Raw genomic sequence first — 9,999 nt, 5'->3', positions numbered from 1 at the left:
GCACCTTATTGCTATGGTGTGGAAAAAACAAAACAAAATAAACAAAAAATGGAGGTGGTAAGAGGGAGATCCTAGCTGCTATAATTAAATACAGGTAGGAAGGAGATACTTCTATATAGTATACTTCATACCGACTTTCAGGAAGCATCTAAATACTCATCTGCAAGAACCCAGAGAATATACAGACAAGACGCAGAAAAAAGAGCTTGTCAGTGTAAACAGAGGTCTTCCATACTGGTGACTATTTTCCAGAGTAGATTCCAGGACAGGGCAAGAGTGCTCTCTCTATCTTCTTTGGCAGTAAACAGGGAGCGTCTTGATGGACAGATGCATGGATGCAGTGATCACTTCAGAAGGGCAAGGTACAGAGCTCGAGAATACTTCATTTCTCTTTCCTGTTCCATACAGAATATCAAGTCCCTGAGGCAGATTCTTGTGATTCTTGGACGAAGCAATGTTTTGGTGGCTGTTAGGCTGGACGTCCCAGAAGCAGAAGGGTTATCTTTGAGGCCCTAAATGAGGAGGGGGGAGGGGAGAGGAAGAGAATTAGTTTAAAATAAGGACAAGGACTCTCATAAAGGAAAACCTGTTTCTTGTGGCACACAGGAGCCTACTGTCCATTGGGAAGGTGTTATGGAAGGCTAAACCCAGCAAGGTCATGACATCATTCACTTCTCTCTCCTGGGCTGGCAGTTGCCTCTAAAATGATTTCTTCTCTTCCAGGTGCTCCTCTGCTCCACTCTCCTGCCCCTTCCAGGTTAGACTTCCCACTTGAAAGATTTTACAAACAACTTCAAAATGATGGGAGAATTTATTTTGATCATGGTATTGATGAAGGGTTACATAAACATAAAAATCCATTGTCTCAAAGGACAGCAGTCTTTTGTGCATCAATAGTAAAAATAAACATAACAAAAGTCTATTATAGTTCAGATCTCATGCCACAGTGCCAAAAATTCTTAATGGCTCCCCAGTGACCAGAGCTTCACTTAAAAATTTGTCTTCTTTCTTTCATACTACATTGCAGCAAGGTCTGTGAGGGCTGTTACCCTCTGCTCAAACCAAACAGGAAAATAATCCTGGCCTGGTGAAGTCATGTGTCCTAAGCCTCACAGCAAGGTAGAATAGGACTCCATTTTTACTTTGATCTTAAGTTAGCCACTGTGCTATGATATATTATTTATTGATGGTGAATGGTAAACACTAACCATTAAGGTTTCCTCCAATCATATACATCTCATCCTCTTTTAGAGGACTTTAGCTACATGTTCCTCTGCAATGGGATATTCCCATACTATCACAAACACAGCAGAAGCTTTCTAAGCACAATGACTATTATTTATAGCTTCCCAACTTTACAAATTTTGAGGAAACAGTATGATTATCCATAGCATTTTCTTTTTGAAAAAGGGTCTCACTATTTAGCTCTAGTTGGCCTTGAACTTTACTTGCCTCTGCTCCCAAGTGTTGAAGTGTTGGCATTAAAGGCAATGCACTACCACACTTAGCCTAATAATATTTTCTTAACTGAATTTCCTGATTTACTGATTATAAACAGAACAACCAACACAGGAATCAAATTCACCCAAGAATTAAGTGAAACCCAGTACTCCTGCATTAAGACAGTTTCCTAAACACTGACATCTATGTGCTATTATGTTAAAATTTTAATTTACTATTATTTTATGGAGTGGAAGGGAGGCACATGCATGCTATTGTATATTGTGTAGGCCCGAGAACAACTCTGTGGAATTGGTTTTCTCCTATATTTAAAATGACGTGGGTTCCAGGAATCAAACTTGGGTTATCAGGCTTTTGTGTGCTTACTCTATCCACTGAGCCATCTTAATGTTACTTAAAAAAAAAAAAAAAAAAATGAAGAGGATAACCAACAGTCTTTCCTAGCTACGGCATCTATGAACCACACGAACAACAAGTATGGCATGATAACCCTTTGGGTGCAATAGTGCCATGTATACTTGGCAGTAACCAACAACTCTCTAATTGGACCCACTCAACAAAAGGGAAACCATGCCTGGTACTGGAAATCGAGCTAATTATTGAGTACTAGTAAAATGGTGGTTACTGGAGGAGAATCTACCACTATTTTTACTAAACTAACACAACCCCTAACCACAATCCATAAGCATGTCCTTATATGAACAGATAAGAGTAGTCTTCATCCCTCATCTCTCTCTGCAACAGTCAGAGATCACTACAGAAACCACAACTAATAAAAATGCAGAGTTGTAGAACCCTGTCCTAACAGCTACATCCACAATACAACTGCAACTCCATCCAAGGCTTAAAGATTGTTACATATAAGAGAAATTAAGTATGCTGTGTGAGATTGAGTCTTCTATTAATTAAAGTCTGAGGATGACACCAATGAACATGCCAAACTGGTTAGAGAAAATCCCACGAGGCCTCAACCCAACACAAAGAACCATAGGCAACTAAGGAAAGTGCATGTCGTCAATTAGTTGTTCACTGCCAAATGGTCAGTCCTGAAAACATATATACAAGTAATAGATGGATTCAATAGGCTATATTCAGGAAGGTATATAATGCATATACATAACAAACACATCTGTGAGTAACAACAATTAGTGAAAAAAGAGGCCATTAATTTAAAAAGAGCAGGGAAGGGTATACCTGAGAGCTTAGAGGGAGGAAGGATAAGGAAGAAATGTAATTAAATTATAATCTAAAAAAGTAAAAGGAAGCCAGGCAGTAACAATGCATGCCTTTAATCCCAGTACTCAAGGCAGAAGCAGGTAGATCTCTGAGTTTGAGGCCAGCCTGGTCTATAGGCAAGTTCCATGATAGCCAGAGCTACACAGAGAAACCCTATCTCAAAAAACCAAAGTAAGTAAATTAATAAGTAAAATGAATGCAATTAAAGGAATTAATTAAAGGAAGTATTATTATTTTTGTTGTTGTTGTTTATACGTGTGTATGGTACATATGAGGACTGATGGGCACATACCACATTAAATGTGTAGATGTCAGATTAAGTTCTTTCTTTCTATCATGGATTTCAGGGATCAACCTACAGTTATTGTACTTTCACAGTAAGCACTTCTACCCACTGAATCACCTTGCTTGTCCCAAACAAAGAATTGCTTAGAAGGATAAATGTATAAAACTAAAACTCTTGGTCAGTGGCCAAGTGAGAGGCCTAGAAGCTGGGAGAGGAAGAGAACATCAGCAGCTGAGTGAGAAGTGCAGAAGCATCAATAGCAGTGGCTTCCAGTAACTATCTTAAGAAGTGCCTCTGGGCATGCTGAGAGACAGCATCGATGCTGCTGTAGGCCACCACCACAGCATGGGCCAAAACTATCTAACCATCTGAACCTCAGTCTCAAACCTGCCTATACCTACAGGAGAGATCACCACAGTCTTGGCCCCGCCTATCCCTAGAGGAAAGACCATCTGAGTCTTGGGCCCATCTACACCTGAAGGAGTGATCACTGGCGGCTCAACCCTGCCAGAGCAACAGCCCCCAACTACACCAACTGGAGAAGAGACCCCATGAAGGACAGGCGTCAATTGAACAGATTGGAGGGAGAGATGGGCAGACACCAATGTAAGAATATACTCAACAACACAAAGAGCAATGCAGCACCACAAGACACTGAGTTCTACAGCACCAAGACCTGAACTTTCCAATGCGGATGAAGCAGAAAACAACAACATTAAGATGATTGAGGTACTTAAAGAAATGAAAAATTCCCTTGAAGAAATAGAGGAAAAGACAAACAAAAAAATTACAAGAGACCAACAAATCTCTTAAAGAAAACCAAGAAAAGAAAAAGCAATCAAACACGTGAAGTAAACCGTACAAGACTTGAAAACTAAAATAGAGGCAATAAAGAAAACACAAACTGACACAACTCTAGAAATGGAAAACTTGGTTAAACAATCAAGAACTACAGATGCAAGCATAAGCAACAGCATACAAGAGATGGAAGGGAGAATCTTAGGAGCTGAAGATATGCTAGAGGAAAAAAATTAATTGGTCATGCTGAATCAAAAAAATTCTTAACACAAAGTATCCAGGAAATTTGAGATACCATGAAAAAACAGACCCTAAGAATAATAGACATAGAAGAGAAGTAGTCCGTCCAGCTTAAAGGCACAGAAAATATATGCAACAAAATCATAGAAGAAAACTTTCCCAACCTAACGAAAGACGTGCCTGTAAAAGTATAAGAAGTTTACAGAAAACCAAAATACAATGAACCGGGAAAAACAAATCAAAACCCACTCGTCACATAATAATCAAAACACTAAACATACAGAATAAAACAGAATATTAAGAGCTGCAAAGGAAAAAGGCCAAGTAATATATAAAGTCAGACCTATCAGAATAACACCCGACTTTTCAATGGAAACAAAGAAAGCTACAAGGTCCTGATCAGGTATTACGCAAGAACTAAGAGACCACAAATGCCAGCCCAGACTACTTTACCCAGGAAAGCTTTCAAATCACTATAGATGGAGAAAACAAGATATTCTATAACAAAAGCAGATTTAAACAATTCCAATTTACAAATCCAGCCCTACAAACATACAAAAACAAAACAAAAATGGAGAAGGAAAACTCCAACCCAAGGAAGTTAGCTATATCCACAAAAACAAGGGCAATGAATAATCCCACACCAGCAAATCCCTAAGAAGGGAAACTCATACACAATGCCACCATCCCCACCAAAAAACAACAGAAACCATCAATCACTGGTCATTATTATCCCTTAATATCGTTGGACTCAATCTGACTATATAATAAGATACAGGCTAACAGATTAGACACAAAAACAGAATCTGTTCTTCTGCTGCATGCAAGAAACATACCTCAACTACAAAGATAGACATTACCTCAGAGTAAAGGGTTGGGAAAAGATTAAGAAACAAAGTGATGTAACTATCCTAGTATCTAACAAAATAGACTTCAAACTAAAATTAGTCAAAAGAGATGGAGGTCATAACATATTTGTCACAGGAAAAATCCATCAAGAAGAAGTCTCAATTCTGAACATCTATACTGCAAATACAAAGGCACTCACGAGTAAAAAAAAAAAAAAATTACTAAAGTTTAAATCACATATCAAGCCCCACACACCAATAGTGGGAGACTTCAAGGCTCTACTAGACACATCTTCCCAACAAACTTAACAGAGAAATAAAGGCAGATAAACATTCCATCCAAACACAAAATAATATACCTTTTTCATGAAAACCTCAACAGATATATATTCATAATGCCCTGTATCTTACAAGATCACCACGGCTTAAAGTTAGAATTCAACAAAAACACTAATTGCAGAAAGTTCATAAACTCATGGAAATTGAACAATGCTCAACTGAATCAATACTGTGTCAAGGAAGAAAGAAATTAAAGACTTCCTCAAATTTAATGAAAACGACAGCACAACATATTGAAATGTATAGGAGACAATGGAAGCAGTAATAAGAGCAAAGTTTATAGCACTAAATGCCTACATGAAGAAGCTAGAGAAATCTCACACTAATGACTAACAGAACAATTGAAAGCTCCAGAACAAAATGAAGCAAACTCACCCAGGAAGAGTAGACAACAGGAAATAATCAAATCGAGGGCTGAAATCAATAAAATAGAAATAAACAAACAAAAATACAAAGAATCAATGAGACAAAGAACCAATTCTTTGAGAAAATCAAGACAGACAAACCTTTTACCAAACTAAGCAAAAGGCAGACAAAGAATATTCAAATTAACAAAAATCAAAAATAAAAAGGGGGACATAACAACAGACACTGAAGAAATCCAGAAAATCATCACGCCATACATCAAAAACCTGTAGTCCACAAAACTGGAAAATATAAAGTAAATGAACAATTTTCAGGATAAATACCAAATACCAAAGTTAAACCAAGACCAGATAAACAAATTAAGTAGACCTATAACCTCAAAGGAAATAGAAATATTCATCAAAAGTCTTCTAACCAAATAAACCTAGGGCCAGATGGTTTCAACATAGAATTCTACCAGAAATTAAAAAAAGAGCTAATACCAATACTCCTCAAATTGTTCCATACAATAAAAACAGAAGGAACATTGCCAAACTCTTTTTATGAGACTATAGCTAACCTGATAACCAATACACAAAAGACACAACTAAGAAAGAGAATTACATAGTAATGTCCTTCATGAACATTGATGCAAAAATGCTCAATAAAATACTGGCAAAATGAATCCAAGAACACATCAGAAAAATCATCCACAATGATCAAGTAGGCTTCATCCCAGAGATGCAGGGATGGTTCAACATATGAAAATCCATCAAAGTAATCCACCATATAAACAAAGTGAAAAGAAAAAACAAACAAACAACAATAACAAAAACTCACATGATCATCTCATTAGATGATGAAAAGGACTTTGAAATATTCAACATCCCTCCATGATAAAGAGATTAGGGATACAAGGAACATACCTAAACATAATAAAAGCAATACACAGCAAGCCAACAGTCAACATCAAACTAAACTGAGAGAAACTCAAATGAATCCCACTGAAATCAAGAACAGGACAAGGTTGTCCACTTTCCCCATATCTATTCAATAAAGTACTCAAAGTTCTAGCTAGAGCATTAAGATAACAAAAGAAGACCAAGGGGACACAAATTGGAAAAGAAGAAGTCAAACTCTCCCTATTGTCCCTATTGGCTGATGATATGATAGTTTACATAAGCGACCCCCAAAATTCTATGAGGGAACTACTACAACTGATAAACACCTTCAGTAATGTAGCAGGATGCAAGATTAACTTAAAAAAAAAAAAAAAAAAAAAAAAGGTCAGTAGCCCTCATATATACAGATGATAAATGGGATGAGAAAGAAATCAGAGAAACATCACCCTTTACAATAGCCGCAGATAACAAAATATCTTGGGGGTAACTCTAACCAAACAAGTGAAAGACCTGTATGTCAAGAACTTTAAGTCTATGAAGAAAGAAAGTGAGGACATCAGAATACAAAAAGATCTCCCTTGTTCTTGGATAGGTAGGATTAACAGCAAAAAATGTCCATCTTACCAAAACAAATGTACAGATTCAATGGAATACCCATCAAAATCCCAGCAAAATTTTTCACAGATCTAGAAAGGACAATACTCAACTTCATACTGAAAAACAAAAAACCAAGGATAGTTAAAACAATCTTGGACAATAAAGGAACTTCTAGAGTCACCATCCTTGACTTCAAATTCTATTATAGAGCAAAAGTAATAAAAACAGCTAGGTAGGTATTAGCATAAAACAGACAGGTGGACCAGTGGAATCAAATCAAAGACCCTGTCATAAAATGACACACCTGTGAAAACTTGATTTTTGACAATGAAGCTAAAATTATAAAATGGAAAAAAGAAACCATTTCAACAAACGGTATGGTATAACTGGATGTCCACATGTAGAAGAATGATAATAGATACATATCTATCCCCACGCACAAAACTCAAGTACAAATGGGTCAAAGACCTCAATATAAAACAGACCACACTGAACTTCATAGAAGAGAATATGGGAAGAACCCTTGAACACATTGGCACCGGAGAGCACTTCCTAAATAGAACACCAGTAGCACAGACACTGAGAGCGACAATGAATAAATGGCACCTCTTGAAACTGAGAAGCGATTGTTAACAAAGGACATAGTTATCAAAACAAAATGGCAGCCTACAGAATGGGAAAAAATTTTTACCAGCCCCACATCTGTCAGGGGGCTGAACTCCAAAACATACAAAGAACTCAAGAAACTAGACATCAAAAGATCAAATAATCCAATAAAAAATGGGGTACAGATCTAAATAGAGAACTCTCAACAGAGGCATCTCAAATAGCTGAGAGACATTTAAGGAAGTGCTCAACATCCTCAGTCATCAGAGAAATGCAAATCAAAACAACTCTGAGATTCCATCTTACACCTGTCAGAATGGCTAAGATCAAAAACCAGTTCATGCTGGCTAGGATGTGGAACAAGGGGAATACTCCTCCATTGCTGGTGGGAGTGCGAATTTGTACAGCCACTTTGGAAATCAGTATGGTGGCTTCTAAGAAAATTGGGAGTCAATTTACCTCATGACTCAGCAATACCACTTTGGGGTGCAAGCTCACACCACAAGGACATTTGCTCAATTATGTTCACAGCAGCATTATTCATAGTAGCCAGAACCTGGCAACAACCTAGAGGCCCCTCAACTGAAGAAAGGATAAGGAAAATGTGGTACATTTGCACAATGAAGTACTACTAAGCAGTTAAAACAAACAAACAAACAAACAACAACAAAAAACAATTGACATCTTGAAGCTTGCAGGCAAATGGATGGAACTAGAAAAGGCCATATTGAGTGAGGTAACCCACACCCAGAAAGACAAATATTAATATATTCTCACTCATAAGTGGCTATTAGATTAGTTGTAGCCTACAGGCCACAACTAAAGAGAACCTAGAGAATATAGAGGACCTTAAGAGAGACATACATAGATCCGCCTAAGAAGGGGAAGTAGACAAATTTCCTGAGTAAATTTGGAACATGGGGGCGGGGGGAGGAGATGAGAGGAAGGGGAGTACTAGAAAAAGGTATCGCTTAATTAAATAAAATGGCAAAAAAAAAAAAAAAAAAAAAAGGCTATGGTGGAGGAAAAGTAAAACTGGTAATTTCATTGTGCGTGTACGTATGTGTGGGGTATATAATCAAGAGTCTGGTTACAGGTCCATCAGAGCAGGGAAGCCACAGCAGCAGGGCCTTTAGAAAAAGGGTCATATTATATCCACAGACACAATAGAGTCACAGATACATTCATGCTTTCACTCAGTTTGCACTAAGCATTATATTCTTACAGTTTAGATCCCTTTATCAGGGAATGGTGCGTCTTCTAATCTACAATAACATAATCAAGATAATCCTGCACAGGCAGGCCATTCTAATCCATACAATTGCGCATTGAGACTCTCCAGATCATATAAATCTTTTGTCTTTTATTTCATTTTAAAACTATATTTTGTTTTGAAAAATAACTTCAGAGCTGGAGAAGATGGTTCGGTGGTAAAGACACATTTAGCACAAGCCAGCCTGGAGACATGAGTTTGATCCCTGGAACCTGAGTAAAGGCAGGAGAGAAATAATTTCAAATTTTTCTTCTGACTTCCACAGGAGAGTAAGGCATGAACACCCACACATGTATCATGAATGCACACACGATAATAAATTAATTTTGTAAAACCTTAAAGTGCAAAGAAAAAACATTTTGGTAGAATTGGCAACTCTGCATCATCTACTCAAGACTTACACAATGATACTTAGGTAACATGGGAATCAAATCTTCCCATTCTGTTTTAATAACACTGTCATTCCCTTCACAATTTTTGTTCATTTTTGACAGAGCAGGGAATGGTATGTAAAGTCTACAAAAACGAAAGAAAAAGAAAAGAAAACAAAACAGTCAAAATTAGGCAACCTAATTTCATGCATGTTCATGACATGACATTGGGGGCGTTTTACCTAGTCAAACATATTTTCTTCAGTTTTTGAGGGCTATACTATCCTAAGCACATCTGTTCTCTCATTAGGTTGATTTTGTTCATAAACCGCCCATGAAGAAAAGAGGATTGTCCTCTACACCACCTACAGTTCAGAGTGCTGCAGGTGCAGAATATAATCTGTCCATTCCAAGTAGTGAGCTATGACCAAACAAGCATGGGAGTCCAGAGTGAATTATCTAGTGTCTTTCTTCTCTGCAAGCCTTGCTACTCAGGTGTGCAACGACAGCAACTTACTACTGTCAATGTGAAATATTTTCACAAGATTTCTGCGGGCAGGCGGGAGGGAGGCAGGGATAGTTAGATGAATCACCTTGCAGCCAAGGATAAACATTGAATGTTGGCCCTCCTTTCTGTACACTTCCTAGGGTTAGAATCACAGATGTGTGCCGCCATGCCTGGTTTATATGGTAGTGG

The 9,999-nt window shown here is 37.6% G+C and overlaps 1 protein-coding gene across 1 annotated transcript in view; it reads right to left on the bottom strand.

The window, feature by feature from the left end:
* Positions 1-203: 203 nt before the first annotated feature.
* The window catches only part of Taf4b (TATA-box binding protein associated factor 4b), a 103,777-nt gene continuing 93,981 nt past the window's right edge, over positions 204-9,999 (bottom strand). The window contains exon 15 of the mRNA XM_051202077.1: positions 204-512. Coding sequence (XP_051058034.1) covers positions 345-512 — 168 coding nt within the window. The 3' untranslated portion in view covers positions 204-344. The remainder of the gene's footprint in view (positions 513-9,999) is intronic.

This window comes from Phodopus roborovskii, unplaced genomic scaffold (genome assembly GCF_943737965.1).
Source record: "Phodopus roborovskii unplaced genomic scaffold, PHOROB, whole genome shotgun sequence".
NCBI classification, from domain to species: domain Eukaryota; kingdom Metazoa; phylum Chordata; class Mammalia; order Rodentia; family Cricetidae; genus Phodopus; species Phodopus roborovskii.
This window is presented reverse-complemented; position numbering and strand designations above follow the sequence as displayed.